At 41.4% G+C, this 23,964-nt stretch overlaps 1 protein-coding gene across 1 annotated transcript in view; it reads right to left on the reverse strand.

Annotated features, from left to right (window-relative positions):
- Nucleotides 1-21,284, reverse strand: part of SLC3A1 (solute carrier family 3 (amino acid transporter heavy chain), member 1) — a 33,982-nt gene extending 12,698 nt beyond the window's left edge. Inside the window, exons 1-6 of the mRNA XM_010842293.1 lie at nucleotides 20,771-21,284; nucleotides 17,123-17,302; nucleotides 16,602-16,756; nucleotides 13,536-13,661; nucleotides 2,516-2,635; nucleotides 123-247 (exon numbers count right to left, since the gene is read on the reverse strand). Coding sequence (XP_010840595.1) covers nucleotides 123-247; nucleotides 2,516-2,635; nucleotides 13,536-13,661; nucleotides 16,602-16,756; nucleotides 17,123-17,302; nucleotides 20,771-21,200 — 1,136 coding nt within the window. The 5' untranslated portion in view covers nucleotides 21,201-21,284. The remainder of the gene's footprint in view (nucleotides 1-122; nucleotides 248-2,515; nucleotides 2,636-13,535; nucleotides 13,662-16,601; nucleotides 16,757-17,122; nucleotides 17,303-20,770) is intronic.
- Between the last annotated feature and the right edge of the window lie 2,680 nt (nucleotides 21,285-23,964).

The raw sequence follows: 23,964 nt of genomic DNA on the forward strand, positions 1-23,964 counted from the left end.
CCTAGCGTAATCGAGTTATGATGCACTGTAATTATACGGTTTGTTAAATTATAACTGGAACCTCTTGAGGATGCGTGATTGTGAGGGATAAAGTGCAGATCATACGCTGTGCCTGTGGTTACCTGTATCGCCCTGGCTCCCTGCTGTATTGATTCATGGTCTGCCGGAAGCTGCGGACAATGTCGTGCATTCCCACCTGTGTGGTGGTGAAGTCATGGTGCAGCTGCGAGTAGTGAGTGACCATGTCCTTTGAAAACAGGACAGCGTGGTTACCATAATGTCACATGTCAAATGCCCATAGCGGCCTCGTGTGGACTGTCTCTTCAAAGGACTCAGACCAAAACACACATGCTTAAAGATGGTCCTAAGGCTTCCACTGCTCAAGGGATTTTGTTCACGGAGAACACTCAATATTATTAGTGTTTCATTTTTTGCTTAACTTATTAACTGTAAATCTAGTAAACAAGTTAAATTTTACCAAACAGCTAAACATTGATTACAAATGTATTTAACAAAATCCTCCTAAACATTTTATTGTCCCAAATGCTCCACATTTTTAAAGGCAAACAAAAGAAATTATCTTAATGATTAGAGTACATTATTACATTTGTACTTTATCTGCTCACAAAATTATTAATACCATGCATTTAAATTTGGTTTTTTACCACTTTTGTCCTTTATTCTTATAGTTATACTTTCTTGGGGTTTCAATAATTTTTCCTGATACTGATTTTGTGCTTTTCAAGGGTTACAATAATCTTCTAGAATCACAGTAAAAGATTATGTCTCATACAAGCTCAGGTTATAAGTCCTGGGTTAGGACATGGACAGGCTAGACAGTCCATGAGTTGCCATCCATTCAGTGGACCCCTTTTTTATAAGTGATTTTCTCTTGCTAGATCAAGTGAAGTTTTTTTAAATCTCCAATATCTTTGGAAGTTACATGTACTTTAAGTTTTTCTTGGGTAGTACACAAAATCCATTGTTCTGGTCATTTGTCTTCAGTGGAAGCATATGCCTATCTTCCGACATATTATAATTAGCAAGGTTATTCTGGAATTTTTCTTCTCCAAGTATAAATGCTTCTCTTTGGGACAACTGGCTAACATACAACCTTTTTTTCTCCTTCAGTTTTCCTTTCTACTGGAAATCAGATGTGAAAAAAAAAATGGCTTAATCATAACCTTGGTTCATGACATGGTCTCATAATTAGCCCATGAATGGCCAGCTTCCCTTTATTACTCAGATAAGATTATCACGTTGATAACCATATGAATTTAATTTTACTTTCTAAAAAGGGCATCATGTTATACATAATTTAGATTTTTTTTGCTACACATTATATCACTAAGATTGACCCATTTTGCTATGTGTCACTATTAATTCATTTATACATGGACTTCCCTGGTGGCCTAGACGGTAAAGCGTCTGTCTACAATGCGGGAGACCCGGGTTTGAGCTCTGGGTTGGGAAGATCCCCTGGAGACGGAAATGGCAATCCACTCCAGTACTATTGCCTGGAAAATCCCATGGACAGAGGAGCCTGGTAGGCTACAGTCTATGGGGTCGCAAAGAGTCGGACACATTTTTACATACTCTTGTATAAATATACTAGTCTTTTATTTTGAAATGCATTTTGGGACTGCTATCTACTTGCCACTGAAAACAGCCTGACTGTAGCATGGTGGTCAACTACAGGGGTGAGAGTGGCATGTGATTATTACTGTGTCTCATGTGTGACGTGGGAGGGGAAAGGTTGAGACCCACTGGTGTGAAAGCACGAAAAGCCCAAATCCTATTGCAGATAGCTTTGGTTGGTAATCCCATTTATCACCTGTGTCACCCTGATGAATTAATTCCTCTAAGATTTGCTAAATGGGGATCATGAAACCTCACAAGATGTTGAGAGAGCTAAACGGAAAGAGCACATAGCATACAACTGATGCTCAGCAAGTGTTATTTCCTTTCCGTTCTGCTTACATGTGGCTTTAATGACTGCAAAAGCACCTGGGGAATTTAAGCACCTCCCTTGAGCTTGAGTGAGTGACAGAAATCACAGAGTTATGGCCCTTGGTGGAGTCCACACTGTCCATGCCCTCAGAAAGTGATCTGTAAAGATCACTCTGGAGGGAACCAGTAGAAGGAAATATCTAGTCGCATGCATTTGAAACTCCTGTGTTTCCTAAAGAAAATGATTCAAAGCACTTAGGCAGAACAGAACTCACCTCTGGTAAGTGGTGTCTCAGGCTAAAAAAAAAAATACTCTGATAACATTTTCAGAAAAGAAAAAATATAAATAAGTATATATTATATTTATATATATATAATTTATAATTATATATATTTATAAATATAAATTTTAATTTATAATTATAATTTATAAATTATAAATTTATAATATAAAACTATAACATATTTATAAATATTTATATATATAAATATAATTTATAATTAAAATATTTTATAATATATATTAAAACCATGTATACATATATTAATATGTTTAAAACTTTACCGGGATTTGGGTCTTATTCACTTGGGCCTCATCTCTCAGATGCTTTGCTTCTAGAAGAAATGGAAGAGCATCGAAACTAAAGCCATCAACACCCTTTGAGAGCCAGAACTGTATAATTTCCTAAACAGGAAGAAGCAAAAATGCTTGATTATATCAACAACACATTGTTGTCACAAGGTTTAATAAAAGTCTTGTATGTTAGTGACTTTCCACCATAAAACAGTCACCTCCACATATAAAAGTATCTATTTAGCACAGCAGTGTCTGAGCCTCATGAACTTTGGAATAACTGTATTTATGGGCTCCTGAGATGGCTGGATGGCATCACTGACTCGATGGACATGAGTCTCAGTGAATTCCGGGAGTTGGTGATGGACAGGGTGGCCTGGTGTGCTGCGATTCATGGGGTCGCAAAGAGACAGACACGACTGAGCAACTGATCTGATCTGATTCTTCCCTCATATTTGAATTCAGAATGTTACACATGTAACTGATGCTATGAGCATGTTCCCAAAAGTTTAGACTCCACTGGAAATGAAAGAATAAAACCACAATGAAACATAGGACTCAGGAGACACTGAAACCACAATGAAAGATAGGACTCAGGAGACACCAGATACATACATAGCTTATCTCCACCATGCTCCGTTCCTTAGAAGTCACTCCAGACTGACAGAAAATAACCAATTAAGCAGCCAGTCATGAAGGCTGTTCCATCAGACTGGGGCATTTTGGAGGGAAAGACTGCAGCTTTCATGTCTGCTTCCCTTGCCACTGACCCAGCAGTTGTTATTCAGTGAACCAGTCGAGGAATGAAAGAATCAACTCCAAATGAGTCAAAGATGGTGTGATACTGTTGGGACATCAAAGAAGTACAGCCAGTTCGCTGGCTTCGAGGCATCTACACAGTAGCTGGGGACACGTGAGAGGGTTACCTAACACAAGGCAGGACACGGTTCAGCATCATGAGAGCAGCTTCCTCGGTCTGCATGACTGTTGGAGCACCAAGAAGATCTAAGTTAACATGGGTGGGCACAGCCATGTGTTTCCTGCCTTCGGGCAAGGAAAAGCTAGAGCTTGGCTTGAGATACCATCAAAGAGTAAGCCTAGAAGAACATTCGGGACTGTTTTGGGACAGCATGAGTCAAGCATGGAGGCAGAGGATGACTTGGCCTGTATGGGGACAGTTAAGAAGACCAGTGACCTTGAAAAGCAGAGGGCCTGGTCTCAGTTCCCCTGCCCCTGCCAACCCCTCCCAGCTGGGCTGACGCCTGCACTCACCGAAAGACACCCTTCTGCAAAGGAACAACAGCTCTCCCTGTTCTCCTTTCAGCTCAATCCTTGCCAAAGGGAAGTTTCTACAGGAATGTGTACATCATATTTGGAGAAGGAAATGGCAACCCACTCCATCACATTAGAGCAGAACCACCTGTAACTTAAGGTACTGGAGTGAAGAAGCCAGTTTTCACCTAGTGAGGGGAACAGAGCTATAGACCTCAAATAAGGACTGTCCCCAAAATCACTTGCTAGATTCAAAGTGTCTTTCTTGTATCTACATGGGCATATGGGGCCTCTTGAGGCTGCAGGTCAAGGCTCCCAAAGGTTTCTCTAGGCTGAGTGCAAGGCTGATGTCAGTCCGTTTAAGGTGAAATTTTGAATGGCAAAGCTTAAACAAATTTTTCGAATCTAAGAACAGACTCTGCTGCTGACAAGCCTCATTTTGAACATAGCTGACCCAAGTGCCCTTAAGCTGGGCCTACCCAGTGGAATTTCTCTTTGGGGTACAAGACCCACAAATCTATTCTTAGTAGCATCCTTCTTCACAAATTCATTCATTCAATAAGTATTTGGGTTCCAGCTAGGGACCAAGCACTTAGCTATAGGCCCTGGAACTAGAACCACATGCAAAATACAACACAACCCAGACACAATCCTAGGCCTCATGGGTTTTTTTTAAGAATCCTCAGCTAGACAAATATTAATGCAAAAATACTTAAGTCACAGACACGATAAAGCTTTCAAAGAGAGGAGCATGGTAACACAAGGGTGACACAGCAGGACTTGCCAGGGAGGTCAGTGCAGCAGGATGGCAGGAAGTGAAGGCACTTAAGATTCAGTTAGAGAAGCCCCAGATAGGAAGGCACCTCATTCATAGAACAGGATCCATAGTGGCTCTAAGGACCCACTTAGCATGAAGCTAACCAGGCTTAAGTTTTAGGACCCTTCACTGCATGGCCCCCTTTCTACTTACATTCATTTTTCATTCTAAATAACCACTTTTTTTTTCCCGTACCTAATTTTATACTCTTTTTATTTTAAAAAAGCCCCCAAGTTTGGAGGATGGATACATGTATATGTATGGGTGAATTCCTTCACTGTTCACCTGAAACTATTAAGATATTGTTAATCAGCTATACTCCAATATGAAATAAAAAGTTTAAACTTTAAAAAAAGACCCTAGTTTTTATAACCTTCAGATCCCGTACAACCGGGGTCCACCCCTAGGTGGCGCTGTTCTTAACAAGAGAGAACAATAGAAGAGAATCGGGGTGGGGCACAAATAACTAATCCACTCAAGCGGACTCTGACAAGAATGTAGAAAACAAACGCCATGCAGTTGTAAACATTAAGCTTTGGAGCACTCATTTCCGAGAATAAAGCTATTCATTCTCTTCTTGAGGTCCTCATTCACTTTGGGGATCGCAGCATTGCTAGCTACCGAGCCAACATTAGAGAATGAGAAACACGGACCTCAGCATAGGCATATGGCCCTGGCAGGGATTTTCACTGTAGTCTGGTAAGAGATGTTATCATTGTTTGATGAGACAAAACTAAAAAAGCCGGATGCTTGTTTTTGAGAGTCTTTTTTAAAATTTTTTATTTATTTTTTTATTTTATACTGGAGTATACTGAATTAATAATGCTAGGATCATTTCCGGTGGACGCAAAGAGATTCAGCTATACATATACATGTATCCATTTTGAGAGGCATTTTACATGCTGAGGTCTTCACCCACATAATCTAAAATTTGCTAAATGGCTCTTGAAAAATATTTTCATTGTGCTATTTATTCTCAACCAGGTAAAAAAAGAGAATTCCAGATTTTAATGGTTAAGTATAAGTTCAGTCACTCAGTCCTGCCCAACTCTTTGCGACCCCATGAATTGCAGCTCGCCAGGCCTCCCTGTCCATCACCAACTCCCGGAGTTCACCCAGACTCACATCCATCGAGTCAGTGATGCCATCCAGCCATCTCATGCTCTGTTGTCCCCTTCTCCTCCTGCCCCCAGTCCCTCCCAGCATCAGAGTCTTTTCCAATGAGTCAACCCTTCGCATGAGGTGGCCAAAGTACTGGAGTAGTTTCAGCTTTAGCATCAGTCCTTCCAAAGAAATCTCAGGGCTGATCTCCTTCAGAATGGACTGGTTGGATCTCCTTGGTTAACCATCGCTTTATGCCAATTAAGCTCCCCTAGTGTGCCGGATGCAGAAATGGGCATGGAGCCTAGTTCCCCAGGTCTGGGTGACCCATGTAGGGACCATGGGACTCTAGGGACAGTACATTGTGTCTCCAATTTCTAACTAACTCCCATGACATCACGCAGCCCTGGTTTTTCCACCAGACATGTCTACATTCTTTTCTCGTTAAACAACTTGCTCCTCTGAGTGAAGAAGGAATCAGTTCAAAACCTTGAGGCAAATCTTTCCTTTTGAGGTGACTGACATTACTGGATCCACTTAAGTAAAATGAAAGGTTTGGGACAAAGAAAGGCTCTGCTGTTACACGTGATGATATGCAAGACATCCTCTTGATAATGACATATACCCCAGGTCATCCGTCTCGAGAAAGAATGAGAAAGCATAGGATATTTCAGAAAGACAGAGAGAAAACCATATCCTCTGCTTACAAGCAAGGAAGGCAAACCAGCCCTACTGGTCTTTAGAAATCTGGGTAAAATTCTCTGCTGACTCTTCCAGAAGCAGGACATAGATCACAGCCTCCAGAATCTGACCCATAAGGGACCGTCCCATCTCCCCCACTGTCCAGCTGCATGACTTAGGTTATATGCATGACCTCCAAAACCTTGGTTTCTTCATCAATAAAATAATACCTGCTTTACAGGAATTCTGTAAGGATTAAATGAGGTACTGCTGCCAGAGTCAACTGATGCTTTGGTCTTTGTGCTGTGCTTAGTCGCTTATTCGTGTCTGATTCTTTGCGATCCCATGGACTGTAGCTTGCCAGGCTCCTCTGTCCATGGGATTCTCTAGGCAAGAATACTGGAGTGGATTCCTGTGCCCTCCTCCAGGGGATCTTCCCAACCCAGGGATCAAACCCAGGTCTCCCACATTGCAGGTATATTCTTTACTGTCTGAGCCACCAGGAAAGCCCAAGAATACTGGAGTGGGTAGCCTATCCCTTCTTCAGGGGAACTTTCCAACCCAGGAATCAAACCCAGGTCTCCTGCATTGCAGGTTAATTCTTTACCAGCTGAGCTACCCAGGAAGCTTATACCTGACCTCTCTGCTGTGTTTGACAACATAGACTAACCCTGTCATCTAGAAATACTCACAGGACTTAGATCCAGGATACCACGCTCCTGGTTTGTGACTTCTCTGTCTGCTCAACAGTCCTTTAAATATTCATACTCCTTGGGGCTCCATCTTACACCCTCTGTTCATTTCCTTTCACAACAGTATTGACTCATTTATCTATCACTCATTGATTATTTAACAAGTACTTATACCGGCCATTTTTGACACCAGGGACCAGTTTCACAGAAGACAATTTTTCTATGGACAGGGGTTGTGGGTGGGAGGATGGTTTTGGGATGATTCAACCTCATTATACTTATTGTGCATTTTATTTCTGTTATTATTATTACACCAGCTCTACCTCAGACCATCAGGCATTAGATCCTGGAGGCTGGGGACCCCTTACATATATAATAAGCACCACACTATCCTAAGTGCTTTACAAAGGTTAAACCACTTAATCCCCAAACGACCCCACAAGGCATGTACCATTATTGTTCCCATTTTACCATCAGGGGAATTGAGACACAGAGAGATGATGCATCTTGATCAAGGTCATCCGACAAGTAAGTGGTACACCGTAATTGGAACCGTGTGGTGCCCTTACAGGCTTCCCTGGTGGCTCAGATGGTACTCCATTTGTTATGTGGCCTTCCTTTACTATAATTATTTTAGTTGGAGGACATGCTACACCTGGCCATCATTGCCACATGACAACAACCCCATCAAGATAAATGACAAATGGCCCTTTGATTCACCTCAGCCAGCGCAGTTCGCTCACTGATATTACCTGCCTGACCTCTGTGGGCACTGTCCACACGGTAACAAGTCCGAGTTTTATCTCTGAACCAGACCTTCCCCTGAGCTCCATGGCATTCTAGCCAGCTACCCACTGAACACCTGGATGTCTCACAGAGAGCTCAAACTCTACACAACTGAGACCCCCCCACACACACACCCATTCTTCCCATATCTCCCATCCCAGGAAACGGACCTGCCACCCAGCCAGAATTCAAATCTGAAACCTGGAAGTCACACCAGACTCCTCTCTAAGGACTGATGATGCCTCTGCAACCGCGACACCCTCTGCCACCCTCACTGGTCCCACTGGGAGGTTTCCTAGTTACTGCATCACCCACCTCCCCAGTTTTTCTGCCTTCAAACCTGCCTTACTCAAATGCCTTCATCACAAACCATATTGATTTTTCCCAGTGCAAATTAAAAATTATTCCCCTGCCCAAGACAAGCACCTACCATGTCCTCCAATGCAGCTCATGATGTGGTTCCTACCCACCTCTCTCACCTCGTCTGATCACACACCCCCTCTCGGGACAACATGTACCCACAGTGGACAACTCCCAGCACTTCCACTGTGCTTTCTCTCTGCTGGGGACACTCCCACCTGTGTCTCTTTGCTTGGCTCAGTCTTTCTCACCCTCTAGCTATCATTGCTTCCTCTGTAAACCTTTCCCCAGTCTCTCCCACTCTGTGTCCAGGTTAGGTCCACGCCCTGCATTCTCCTACTTCCTACTGCCATGAACACTCAGCACACTTTACCGTAATTTCCCATCTGTTTACCACCCCCCTCCAGAATATATTATAGCCCATGACGGCTACAACATGGGTCATTCTTTCTCACTCTCTAGGAATCATTGCTTATATCTATATATCTATATCTAGGTATACCCTCTATTTCCCATTTGTTTGCCACCCCCCTCCAGAATATATTATCATAGCCCATGATGGCCACAACACGGTTCCATCTTCAGAATCAGCCTACTCTGGCATATAGCCAATACACAGCACATGCTGTTTAATGAGGGAATGGTTTATAATGAAGTGCATGGCATACACGTGGTATAATGATGCTGCAGTGATGAGCATCAAGCACTGAGCTGGCTTATAAAGCAGGTAGTGAGTATATTTTATTTTGAATTGAGTTGCTTGTCTCCAGCAATACTGTGCTCAGTAGAGGCAGAACAGAACCATTACTTATGCTCTGTATCCCATCTTTAGCCAGGAGGGCATCTTGGTTCCCAGTTGCCAGTTGCTATAAATACACTAACTCCTCTAATCCAGGGCTCAGCCTTCCCACGTGGGTGGTTTCAGGAATCAGACTGAGCCCCAGACATGGGGCCAGGCCATCTGGAATCTCTTCCCTGCTCTGCAGCTTGTCTACTGATCACTTCTCTGGGCCTCAGTTTCCTTATTTGTCAAATAAGGGATTTGGAGGGCAAATTTTAAAAAACTGATCGGAAAATTATAAAATACTAGACAAATATAAGCCACCCCTCCTCTGAGAAGACTTCCTGACTTCTCTAGCTGAAAAAGCTCTAGCCCTGGAAGGTTCAGGGCGGAGCCAAACCCCTAATGGCCAGTGCAAGGGAGAGGACAAAGAGGAAGAAGGATGCTCTGTGCTGGGTGTCTCCTGCCTGCCAGCCTCCCACCGTGCAGATAAGCTGAAATCTGATGGGAGCCCCGAGGAAGAAGGCTCAGGTCCTGAGTACAAGCTGGTATGCAAGCACAACTCATTCCAAATGCCTCCTCACCACAAATTCTCAGGGTTGCAAATTATTAACCTGCATAACTCTGCTTCAAAGATAAGTGCTGCTGGGGGAAGGAGGATGTCAGAAGTCCCTTCATGTGAAAGCTCCCTTTCCAGAAGCGAAGAGCCTTCCCTTACAGCATTCAGCCTTTCTTATTTACCTCTAATAGGAAACCTTCTAAACCAGCCTTGCAAAAAAATGTCTAACCTCTCAACCAGAGGCAGTAATGATTCATCTCAAGAGGGATTTCATCCTGCAAGGCTAGTAACTAAGGCTCCTATTTATGTCCTCCACTACTTGGATGCCTTCAAGAGAATTGCTGGGTTAGCCAAAAAGTAGTTGATGTATTACTGGCACATTTTGGCAAAATTTATCACATTTGTCTAAACATCTCCAGGCAATCCATCAATATTGCCGCAAGGAGCCTGGAGAAATCCACTGCCTGATAAACCAACTGGTTTATGCTCCCATTTATGTATTTCCAATTAAAAACCTGCTTACAAAAACTGTGTAGAAAAAGTGAAACACAGAGAGGGAAGCAGTTTGCCTCAGATTAGGCAAGGAGCTGTGGTTAATTTAAGTACATGGATGCCACAATCTCGGTGCTTGGGTTTGAATCCTGTCCCCTTAGTCCCAAGGTGGGCGGTGTCACCTCTTTAAGCCTCAGTTTCCTTCTCTGTAAAACAGTCGTGGTCATAAAATCTCCTAAGTTAGGTTTGTTTTGAGCATTAAATGAGATAATGCTGGTAAAGCACTTGGCAAAAAGTAAGTGCCTAATAAGAGTGGGGGGTGTGAGTGTATAAATGATCTTCAGTGATGGAGAAGAGGAAAGTTCACACTCCATCAGAGAAGTTTAAAACTAACCCCTCGTTAGTGGGCTGACTGGGTCTACCTCCCCACCCCCAAATGAGACAAGGCTGCCATGACAAGGTGCCTACTTCTCAAGATCGCAAAGCAATTCATCTAAATTCTGGAAAACATATATAGTAAAAATAGCCTTAGAACTAAGGAATTTATAGGAATATATTTAAAAGTAGTGCAGGATATGTACACTGAAAACTAGAAGACACTGTTGAAAGCAACTAAAGGAGATCTTGAGTAAGTAGAAAGACATCCTGTGTCCACAGATCGGAAGAGCTAATATTCTTCAGATGGCAATACTCCCCCAAACTGATCCACAGATTCCATACAATCCCAGCAGGCTTCTCTGCAGAAACTGACAAGCAAGTACTAAAATTCGCAGGGAAGTGCAAAGAACCTAGAACAGTCGAATAATCTTGGAAAAAAAGAACAAGGTTGTAGAGCTCACATATCCCAATTTCAAAACTTAATATATAAAACTGTAGTAATCCAGACTGGCGTAAGGACACACATATAGATCAATGGAACAGAAGTGACAGTCTAGAAATAAACCCCAATGTTTGTGATCAATTGATATTCAAAAGGGTTCCAAGATAGTTCAGTGGTGAAAGAATAATCTTTGTTAAACACATATTGTTGGGATAACTGGATAGCTACATGCAAAAGAGTGAAGTTAGACTCCCTCTTACCAAATACAAAAATCAACAAAAAATGGATCAGAGACCTAAGTGTAAGAGCTAAAACTACAAAACTCTTAAAGGAAAACATGAGTTAAATCTTTACAACCTGGAGTTAGGCAATGGTTCTTAAATGTTATACTATAAGCATGAGCAAGAAAAAAAAATAGATAAGTTGAAGATTACAGCAATTGAAAACTCTTGTGCTTCAAAGAGCACCATCAAGGAAGTAAAAAGACAACCTATAGAAAGGAAGAAAATTAATTGCAAATCATATACCCAGAATGTGTTTAAAAAAAAAACAAAAACTTATAGCTCAACAAAAAGTCAAATAACACAGTTTTAGAATAGACAAAGGATTTGAATAGACATTTCCCCAGTGAAAATATACAAATAAACTATAAGCACATGAAAAGACGCTCACTATCGTCAGCTGTCAGGGAAATGCAAATCAAAACCACAGTGAAACACCACTTCACTAGCATGACTGTTATCAAAGCTAAGACAATAGCAAGTGTCAGTGAGGATACAGAGAAAATAGAGACTCCATACATGGCTAATAAAAATGTAAAATGGTCCAGCTACACTGGAAAACAGTTTCTCAAGAAATTAAATACAGATTATAATACAGATATAATATAGATACAGATTATTATATGTTATAATATATAATATAGATGTCACAGACATCTATATAGATACTATATGATTCCATTTATGTGAAATGTCCAGAACAGGCTTATTTATAGAGGCATAAAGCAGAGTAGTGGTTTCCAGGGCTCAAAGAGAGAAAATGCAGTAGCCAGAGGGAGTGAGTTCTAATGGGTATGGGGTTTCTTTGGCGGGGTGATGAAAGTGTCTGAAATTAGTAGTGATACTTGCATAATCCTGTAAACATACTAAAACCACTGACTTACATACTTGAAAAGGGTGAATTTTGTGATATGTCAATTATATCTCAATAAAGCTGTTATTTAAAAACAAAACAAGAACAGACTAAGGGGCACAAGTGTTCTTAGTGACTCCAACAAGGCACCCTCTCCATCTGGCTGACATGATGACTTGTAGAGAGAGACCCACAGCTCCCTGCTCTGCTCTATTTGGGTTTCCTCCTCACCGGCCTCAGAGCCCTACCCTGGTATCCTAAATTCTTGCCCATGAGAGCCACAACAGCAGCAGGGCTAATGTTTACTGTGAATTATGTGTCAGGTGTTGTTAGAACCACCAATATACAGGTGTGAGTGCCAGCAACTCTCACCTGGGTGCTGCAGGAAATCTGAGCATCATCAGACCACAGAGCATCATCTCTGGCTCAGCAAGTGTCCCTATGACAGCATTCACGGCCCCACAGCATCAGCCCTCACCCTCATTTTTACACCCAAACTCCCCAACCCTGTCCCTCACTTCACTGAAGTGCACTGATAGTGTTGCCACATGGAATACAGGACAACCAGTTAAGCTTTAATTTAAGATAAACCATGAACTAATTTTTTAGTAGAAGAAAGTATCAAATATTGCACTAGTCATTGTTTAACTGAAATTAAAATTTAATCGAACATCTTGAAATTTCACTTGCTGTGCCTGGCAGTTCTGCGCAGCAGCCCCCAGGTCATTTCTGAAACACATGGAGCTCCGTCTCCCCCAGAAAATTTTGCATTTGCTCTTCTCTCTGCCTGAAGTTCTCTTTCCCTAGCTGTTCACATGGCTCCCTTGCAAACATCAGGTTTTGTGCAAATGAGACCTCAACATAGGGGTGTCTCTGAGCCCACTTCTCACTGGCACTGCGAAGCTCTCTAAGCCTTCATCACCACCTGACATGTTAAATATTTAGCTGTTGTCTGCCTTCCCCTAAGGATACTGGGAATTCCTTGAGGGTGGGGTTTTTGATTCACTGTTGCATTCCCACTGCTTAGAACCAGAACTGACATGGAACAGATAATAAGCCGATATTTACTGAATGAAAACAGAAATGTTGTGCGTGGGTTATATCAACTCATGTTCCAAAAAGCCCCTGTGAGACAAACACTGCACCATCAATCGTGTCTCATAGACAAGGGATCCAAGACACAGAAAAGCTAAATAATTCACGCAGAAGCTCCCTGAAGCCAATGATGAGGCCAGGTCCAGACCCAGGAGCCGTGCCAGCTTAGCGCAGGCAGAGGCATCTCAGAGCTAAGGTAACAGGTGTTTCTGCCTTCCACCCATTTCAATTATTTGGGGTTAGAGGAAGGAAAGAACCACTGACATATCTGAGAGTCTGTATTTGCATCAGACACCTTAATCCCAGAACTGAATTGCACTGCTTGATTTTGCTCATACAATTACTATTCAACACAAAGGGTAGCAAATAACCACCTAAGCACCCATGAAATGGAGAAGTTTACGTGGATGTCTGTACTCACTTTTATTTCTTCTTGAACATCAGGATTACGGAAATTTAAATCAGGTTGCTCTTTCATAAACTGATGAAAATAGCATTGTTTTCGTACCTCATCAAAGTGCCAACTGGAGTTTCCATATACACTTAACTAGCAAACAGAAAATAGCAGATCAGTTTCTTAGCATGGTTTCTATGATGGTATCGCCCACAAAGAAATGATCATTGTCATCGTCAGCCCCATGCAGACTAAGTGCACAAGTCCCCAGAATTTTCCTTCTAGTGAGAGTGCTAGATAAATTAATTCCCTAAAACTCCACTTGCTGGCCTAGTGCCCCACAAAAGTGGTTGTGATGTGTTTGTACAGTAGAAACTGTTCACAACAACCACAACATCAAACCAATGCTCTCAATGTAAGGACCAGGCATTTCTAATCTATTTTCTTGAAACTTCTGTCCAGGCCCTGGACTCCTGTTTGTGAAGAAAAGCAAATGATGGTCAATTTGGGAGAAATACACGTTCCACTGATCTTGGAGCTTGAATCCAAATAGAGAGATTATTTAAATGATATTTTTAGAAAAATATTAGAATCATTCCATTTAAAATGCTGCTAGCCCTCAGGAATAAAAGAAATCTAGCAACTTCAAGAGGACTTCCCTATAGCTCAGATGGTAAAGAATCTGCCTGCAAGGCAGGAGACCCAGGTTCGATCCCCAGGTCAGGAAGATATCCTGGAGAAAGAAATGGCAACTGACTCCAGTATTCTTGCCTGGGAAATCCCATGGAAAGAGGAGCCTGGACAGCTACAGTCCATGGGGTAGCAAAGAGTCAGAAATGACTAAGTGACTGAGTACGCACACACAGTAACTTCACATGTTGGCAGCCAACAGCATTTGACAGGGGTGCTGCTTTCCTCCTTCTAGAAGCTCACATCCATGGCATTTCCAGAAGGAGGAACCTGTGTCAGGTTTCCTCAGGGCTCTGTCTTGGGCCATTTGTTCATTTCACACTAAAGAGAACATCTAGACAACATTTACAAACTGAGGGACTTGCATAAATATTTTATTTTTAGTTGAAAGACCTAGTCACACTGGGTCCACATTTCCATGGCAACGACTGGCCCAAGCTAAGTAGTAGCTGATGCCTTTTGAGGAAACATTCTCTCACTAGCTCACTTCATGGCCCACCTGAATAAAAACCAGGATAAGATTTTTACAGCATATATCAGTATACGGAAAGATCAGTATACAAAATACAAAAAAATAAATAAGTAAACTCTGCAAATCTATTTCAAAGGGACCAGCAATCCAACAAAAAATTGGAGAAAGAAACCATTAAACAGATGTTCCACAGAAATGGAAGCTCAAGTGAATAAATGTATAAAAAGATATTCAGCATCATTATTAATTCGGCAACTAGTACATCAATAATTAGTAATTAGATAAATAATCATTAGCAGTTAGAGAAATGTAAAATTAAGACCTCAACGTTGTACCAATTTATGTTCACTCAGTAAAAATTAGACTAGGTACAGTCTTTAGCCCTTTCATTTATTAGCTGTGAACCAGGGCAAGGTGCTTAACATTTCTCTGCCTCAGTCTGCTCATCTGTAAAACAGGAATTAAAGCCCAACCCATAAGCCTCTATAGTGAATTACAGGAGTTAATGAATATAATCAATATAAAACACTCAGAGCCTGGCACACAGTAAGCATTAGCAAATGTTTGCTAATGCCATCATTATTTTAAAAAGTGGTGGATTGGTAAAAAGGAAAATTGTGTGTTTGCTCAATCACTCGGTTGTGTTCAACTCTTTGCAACCCCGTGGCCTATAGGCTACCAGGTTCCTCTGTCCACAGGATTTCCCAGGCAAGAATACTGAAGCAGGTTGCCATTTCCTCCTCCAGGGGATCTATTCGGCTCAGGGACTGAACCTACATCTCCTGCATTGGCAGGTGGATTCTTTAACCTGAGCCACCTGGGAAGAGGTGAAATTGCCAGGACTTGCTAAAGGGCTGTTCACCAGGCTGCGTATATTAGTGCTATTCACATAACCTCGGATACGGGAGGTTGGGAGAAAAGAGCACACAGTCAACTTTAGACACACATCGTTTGAGTGCCCTTGGGTCATTTAAAAGCTGATGCCCAGGGGTCAGCCTCTTTTAGTGCTTATGGAGGTCAAGAGGGAGGCCCTGGAGTGGGGAGAGATGATCCAGAGAAAAAGGGTCTGTAGAAAGCAGGAGAGAAGATGAATTAGAGTACACAGAGGGACTGACCTGGGACAGAAGGAGAGCTGCCAGATAAACTGCAAGACATTCAATTCAATCTGAATTTCAGATAAGCAATGAATAGTTTTTTAGTGTAAGTGTATTCCAAATATTTTACACTAAAAATTGTTCACTGTTTATCTAAAACACATTTCACTGGGCTTTCTCTCAAGCAGGAGAGACAAGGTCTCTGTGCAGAAGAGGTGAACAGGAACAGGATGTGTCAGCTTCTGTTCTCCCTTTAAAGTTGGGTTTGCTGCTGAGGGTGATGAGATGCAGTGAAGGTGGGTAAGATGTCTGAAGAGGAGACAGGGCATGTTGATCAGTTGGATTTAGTAAAATTCCCCCAAAAGAGTGGATGGATCAGTCCAGATAGGGACAATGACTATGTCCAGAGGCTTGGATACCAAAGTTCAGGTAAAGAAAAAATGGATGGTTGAGTTCGTTTATGGCTACCATTTTACTGGACAACGGAGTCAAAAAATCAGAAAGGCAAAAGGGTCTGGAGGGTAGCAAGACAGTTACTAAACTAATAAGACATGGGGTCTCAGCTGGACAGAGGGGGAAATAAAGGAAAGAGAGGTTAACAAAGAGCATAGGTTTTAATATGCTAAAACACATCAGCTCTACAACGAAATGAAAAATCCAAACCCACAGATGATTAGAAGCTTGGGACTTCATTTCTATTTCTTTGGGAAATTTGTTTCCCTTCTCTTAAACTATTGCTATCATTCATTTTCCTTTAACAGGGCTTTATAAATAGCCAGTTTTATAACTGAAGATCTGCCAATTTTACTTCTGTAAATCAAGCATGTTGGGACTTACCCAGTTGTTGGGTGGTATGGTTGTACCATTTTCATGGTTACAGTCATGCCAGATATAATAATCGGTATATTTTCCTGTCCGGTTCCGACTCCATTGAAACCAAGCATGTTTATCACTGGTGTGGTTTGGTATGAAATCGATGATTAATTTTAAACCTAGTGCGTGAAAACATTTCAAATGGTAAGATAATATTATATTATATAATATCATATTAGAATAATACAATAGTGAGGAAGAAAATTCTCTAAGCCAAGAAAAGACTCTGATGCTGGGAGGGATTGGGGGCAGGCGGAGAAGGGGACGACAGAGGATGAGATGGCTGGATGGCATCACTGACTCGATGGACGTGAGTCTCAGTGAACTCCGGGAGTTGGTGATGGACAGGGAGGCCTGGCGTGCTGCGATTCATGGGGTCGCAAAGAATCGGACACAGCTGAGCGACTGATCTGATCTGATCTGATCTGAAGCATTTGGAGAAATGCTTTCCTTAAACCATCCCACCCACCTTCCATTAAATTTACCTTTATCATGTATGGCTGCAACCAGATTCTCAAAATCTTTCATTGTTCCAAAAATGGGATCAATTTCTCGGAAATCTTCAACACCATGTCGGAAATCTTTAAGGGATGATTTATAAAATGAAGTAATCCAAACAGTTTTTATATTTAAAGTTGTGATGTAATCCAATTTATCTTGAATACCTGAAGGCAAAAGTCAAAGCCATGAGAAATAGTTTGTTTTTTCAGTTGAACGATTAAAAATAAAACGAATAGGCTTAAGACAGAAATATTTGGGGTTGTTTTGAATTTGGGTAAAATTCAAATAGCAAGGTCTAGTTCTACAACCAACAGCAAATTAGTCTTCTAGCAATAACCTTTGAACTTTAACATCAGTGCATAATATTTAAAAAATCTGTCTGTGGTTTGTTCATATTTTATACTTAAAACCAAAACTACACTATTGTTAATTTATTCTACACATGGTTTCAAGCACCTAATCCAAGCCAGATGCTGCTAAGTACCAAGATACAAAGAAGAATAGCGTATGCACTCTGGATGGTCACGTGATCTAAGCTGCACTGTCCAGTGTGCAGCCACTTGCCACGTGGCTCTCAAGCACTTGCAATGTGACTAGTCTAAACCGAGATGTGTTGTAAATGTAAAACACACACTGGACACTGAAAACCCAGTATGACAAGAAAGAATGTAAAATAGCTCATTTATATTTTTATATTGATTATATGTAACAAAGACCCTGATGCTGGTCATTAGAAAAGACCCTGATGCTGGGAAAGATTGAAGGCAGAAGGAGAAGAGGGCAACAGAGAATGAGATGGTTGGATGGCATCACCGACTCAATGGATGTGAACTTGGGGAAACTGCAGAGATGAGGAGGGACAGGGAAGCCTGGTATGCTGCAGTCCATGGGGTTGTGAAGAGTTGGATTCAACTGAGCGACTGAACAACAACAATATATTGAAATGATAGTTGATATGTTGGATTAAACAAAGTATATTATTCAAATTAAGTTCACTCGTTTCTCTTTTACTTTTTTAATATGGCTGCTAGAAAACTGTCAATTACCTATGTGGTCCACATTCTATTTCCTTTGGATGGCACTGAAGTCAAACACTTATACAGAAGAGAACTTTAGACTTAGATGAGAAGAGACATAGGAATGAAACTCTTGTACTTGGGACCCCATAGGATAATTAGCAGTTAGTGGGGGGAAGTGCTTCTAGTTCAGAGTCCTAAATGCAGAGTCCGAGTTTAGTACTCGGTCTGCAGTGACTTCCTGTGGGACCCCTGTCAGAAGTCGCTGAGGCCAAAGCAGGAGTCAGGCTGCTTATCTGTGTCCTGACTATACTTCAGTTCCCTTCCGTGGATGGCCGTGAGACCTCCTGGAGTATCAACAGGCAACAAAAGAATTTTGATTTAAGTCAGATTAAAGTCAAAATTTTGATTTATATCAAGAATAAGCACAAAGGAACAGGATGATAAAAACGAATAGGCCAAATGGACACAGAGTAACAAAGCATCTCCCGATGTCCACATTCCAGGGGACAGAACGCAGTAGACTAAACTGAAACCTGGAACATCTTCTTCAAATTAGAACATAATCCTCTCAACCTCTAGAAAAAATACCTATTAATTACAGGAAGCAGCCACAAGGAAAAGTTAAGGGCAATGACAAATGTGAGAGGTGAATAGAAGTTGCCCTTTGCACAGGGAATTTAGAAGATTACAGAGGGAGGGCCAGGAAGTGGGTAGTATATTTTAGGGCTATAGGGTTTTTGGCTTTATTCCATCAAAACATCACTTTGCAAAGCATTTACTCTGTAAGCAGCAGCAGGTGATAGGATCATGCTAGGGGCTGAGGGGTTGGAAGGAAAGTCACCCAGATACGTTACACCGAAGCACCACAGGTGCAGCTCCATCCAAAACACTGAAAGAGTTTGGGGAGGGTAGCGCCCCCTCTGATTAAGAGGTTAAATAGATTAATGAAGGAAGTGGGTTTGAACTGCATCTTAAAGGTCAGATAGTATTTCAATTAGTTAAGATGCAGGATGATTTTTAAGAGAAAAATTATATGAGTGTGAAGAAGAAGTCTTTTATTAGTTTACTAAAGAAAGCTGAAGATTTTAGGAGTGTGTTTGAACCATTTTAAAGTTCGACTAAGCTCATTACCACTTCCTATACTCTTTTCTTTTTGATGCGTAACATAATCACATTTATTTAAGAATGTATTCCAATATCAAAAAGCAAAATTCAACAATGCAAAACCTCAATTACTTTCGTACCAACCTAATAGTTTTGTGAGGACTCCCTGATGTATTCAGACATTTTCATGTAAGGTGCAGGCCTTGACCACACAGTTCTGAGACAAATCTATCCTTATATACTGTATTCTAGACCAACTACAGTCTCAAAGGCTGCAGTTTCTGAGTCTAAGCTGTCCACTAATTGAGGAAGTAGTAGTGACCTGTTACAGGAGGTGTGCAAGGAAAGTCATCTTTTAGAATGCTGGACTGGGGCCTTCTCGGTAAGTCAGAAGAAGGGGCTGCAAAATGGAGGGCCTTACAGACTCTACAGCAATGAAAAGAGGAATACTAAGCACCAGGAAGGGAGCCAAGCAACTAGCCAAAAACAAACAATTCAGCAAGCTATTATATATCAGGCATCTAGAGTTATACCCAATACATTCGTGTGTGCTCAGTTGCTCAGTGGTGTCCAACTCTTTGCGACCCCCCAAGACTGTAGCCTATCAGGCTCCTCTGTCCGTGGGATTTTCCAGACAAGAACACTGGAGTGGGTTGCCATTCCCTTCTCTATCCCATACTCTTAAATCATTATTTTGTCTTCTTCAAGCCAAACAGCATTATCAAAAATTATCTTATTAGTTTATTTGTTCCTTATTGTTTCCCTTAACTGGGTAACCATATCAACCAATTTGCCTGGGACAGTTTCCTGCAATTGGTTTGTGTCCTCACTTGAGCAATAAATAATAAGGCCATCCCATACATAACATACTAGGAAATTATTAGCATATCTTTAAAAATATTTTTTACTTTCTTTATTAAGATGGATTTTTTAAAAATAATCCTTAATTCAACTAATGACCAACCCACACTATACCTTTTCTTCATTTCTCAAGATTTAAGCTTTTAAAGACTCAGTCTATACATTTTAAAGATATCACTTAATCTTCTTCTAAAATAATGAAGTATGCTTTGCTTATTAATCAGAATCTCTCTGCCAGATTAGTAAACTAGCCACTGTGCACCCTGGAAAAGGGATTCCAAAGAGTCTAAACAGTCACTCTGAGATGACCAACTCTAAAGTGTACAGAAGCAGGACACATTTCAGGAGGAAACTTGCTCATGCAGGAAGTTAGACCAGATGACTATGCAAAAGTTCCTACTGGGCAATAAACTTAACAGCCCTTTGGGGGCTCAAAGGGCTCCAGCAAGTATCCTTTCATCATATGCCAAGAATTGCTGGGTTCTGCTGAGTGGCTTTTTAAAATATCATAAACAAGGAGAAAGGCATCATCAAGTCATACTGGGTGGAATGTGCTTATTACCACACAGCCCAGGCATAATGAGCTTCCAGGACGAAGAGCCCTAAACCAACCTCATCCCGCCCGGCACCAAGTCTCAAGGCACGCACCTTTCAGATCTCCGTCCCCATCCTTGTTGCTGTCCCTGAAAGACCTTGGGTAGATCTGGTACATGGGTCCCGCCTGCCACCAGTCCAGGCACTTGGGAGAGATGGCAATGATGGCTATGGTGGCCGCAATGAGCACAAGCACGGAAGCCACGGTGAGCCAGAAGAACACCTCCCGCGGTATCCGGTAGCAGGCCTGGCCCGAGAACTGAAATAGCACCTCTTTGGGCATCCCAGCGTAGGGCCGGACATCCTTCACATCGGGCTCCCCGGGGCCAAGGATGTCCACGGTGTTGTGCTGTGGCCCGACCACTGGGCTGCTTGGGTCCAGGTCAGTCTCCAGGATGTCTTCATTTTGTACAAACCCGTTGTTGGTCTGGCCTTCCTTCGCATTTAATCCAATGGAATCTCTCTTGCTTTTATCCTCAGCCATGTTTCACAATCTTATCCCTGCCGAGTGCCTTTCTTCAGTAACAAAAGGGAGAAGAGAGCTTGCAGAAATGCTTGATCGTGTTAATGAGCTTTTCATGGTTTATAAATAAACCTGACTGGACAAAGTTCAGCCGAGGAAGAAAGGGTAAAGGTAAAGTGGGGTTTTTAAAAATTCTCCTTACACCCTGTGAGACCGATGTAGCAACAGTCAACCACATGGAGGGATTCAGATCTGGACTGGAGCAGAGGCACAGAGGAGGTGAAATGGGAAGAGGACACAGCGTTCCACTGCAGTTTAAGACCTTACTTGCAAATAGTCACAGCAGCATTAATCACAACAGTCAAAAGGTGGAAAGAAGCCAAGTGGATGAATGGACAACCAAACTGTGACATATACTTTAGAAAGGAATGAAATTCTGACACGTGCTGCAACATGGATGAACCTTGAAGACATTATGCTAAGTGAAGGAAGCCAGAGACAAAAGGACAGATGTCGTCTGAGTGCACTTATGTGAGGTAGGTACGAATTCATAAAAACAGAGCAGAAGGGTAGGTAACGGGAGTCGGAATAAAGGAGGTCATGAGCAGTTCTTGTTTAATGAGTATAAAGTTTACATTTTGGACTATGCAGAAGTTCTGGAGGTGGTTGTGCACCAATGTAAATGTATTTAACGCCACTGAATTGTACACTTTCAAGTTCTTAAAGTGGTAAATTTTATATTATGTATATTTCACCACAATAAAAAATAGCTTAAATTTTCTTTCTTGTTAACTAGATATGAGAAAAAGAAACAGAATTTTGCAGGGGAAAACATGCTTTTCTTTACTTTTTATTTTGAAGGTCTCTTCTACAAACCCAAGAGGAAGAGGATCTGAAGACAGGGGACAACACCACCTTTGTCACTGAAACTATTGTATCTCAGTTCAAGCCAACCTGATACATGCCTATTTGTATGCTCAGTTCGACCCCAGGTGCCTTCAGTCTTGTTTCCTATTTTCAGAAGAGTATGGTTGCCCATTCTTGGAAGCACTTTTCCAAGTGGGGATGGTGGAATGGGGAATTTCATGTCTAGCAAATTCAAGTGGTTTATTATAGGTAAACAGTTCTTAATACAAGCACTAAAGACTTGTTTAATCATTGACAAGTATAAAATATAAATTTGCAACCAAGAAGAAACTGCATTAAAAGTGAGGTATGCTTTCCTAGAAGATTATGCAAACCTTAAAAGAATATGATGATTCATGGCTTCCTTCTAATCAGTGCACATATAATAAATGGTTCTATGACTCTTTTGATCAAATAAGAAATTTTTTGTTTTAAGTGAAGAAAGTTACATGAATTACTAATATTACTGTTAATTTGTAGAGTGACTTAGAAGCAGTAATTGGTACAGAGAAATGAGCTGTTTGATTTTGGCTAAGTTATTTTTTTAAGTGAGTAAATCCCAAAATCTAGCTCATTCAATGCGTCTGATAAGGAGCATCTCTCATTATTACTAATTAGGCATACTGTATATTTTTTAACAATTAAAGGAATTTAACTTGTATGTTTCCAAATCACTTTATCTCTCACACACACAATGGTAATTTTCACCATAGGAGCTAATTGAAAGGATTTTTTGAACAGTAAAAGCAATTACAAAGATTGAATTTATTGAATAAAATTTATTATACAACAAAGCATATAATTAAAGAACATATGACAAATTGGGAAATGCATTGGTAATAAATATGCCAAAAAACTTTATGTTTTTAACATTAAAGGTATGTATACATTGTTAGACATTCAGTTCAATTCAGTCGCTCAGTCGTGTCCGACTCTTTGCGACCCCATGAACCGCAGCACGCCAGGCCTCCCTGTCCATCACCAAATCCTGTAGCTTACTCAAACTCATATCCATCAGTCAGTGGTGCCATCCAACCATCACATCCTCTGTCATCCCCTTCTCCTGCCCTCAATCTTTCCCAGTATCAGGGTCTTTTCAAATGAGTCAGCTCTTCACATCACGTGGCCAAAATATTGGAGTTTCAGCTTCAACATCAGTCCTTCCAATGAACACCCAGGACAGATCTCCTTTAGGATGGACTGGTTGGATCTCCTTGCTGTCCAAGGGATTCTCAAGAGTCTTCTCCAACACCACAGTTCAAAAGCATCAATTATCTGGCGCTCAGCTTTCTTTATAGTCCAACTCTCACATCCATACATGACTACTGGAAAAACCATAGCCTTGACTAGATGGACCTTTGTTGACAAAGTAATGTCTCTGTTTTTAATATGCTGTCTAGGTTGGTCATAACTTTCCTTCCAAAGAGTAAGCGTCTTTTAATTTCATGGCTGCAGTCACCATCTGCAGTGATTTTGGACCCCCCAAAAATAAAGTCTGCCACTGTTTCCACTGTTTCCCCACCTATTTCCCATGAAATGATGGGACCAGATGCCATGATCTTAGTTTTCTGAATGTTGAGCTTTAAGCCAACTTTTTCACTCTCCTCTTTCACTTTCATCAAGAGGCTTTTGAGTTCCTCTTCACTTTCTGCCATAAGGGTGGTGTCATCTGCATATCTGAGGTCTTTGATATTTCTCCCAGCAATCTTGATTTTAGCTTGTGCTTCCTCCAGCCCAGCGTTTCTCATGATGTACTCTGCATATAACTTAAATAAGCAGGGTGATAATATACAGCCTTGACATACTCCTTTTCCTATTTGGAACCAGTCTGTTGTTCCATGTCCAGTTCTAAATGTTGCTTCCTGACCTGCATACAGGT

Source organism: Bison bison, unplaced genomic scaffold, assembly GCF_000754665.1.
Source record: "Bison bison bison isolate TAMUID 2011002044 unplaced genomic scaffold, Bison_UMD1.0 scf7180017864177, whole genome shotgun sequence".
NCBI lineage: Eukaryota > Metazoa > Chordata > Mammalia > Artiodactyla > Bovidae > Bison > Bison bison.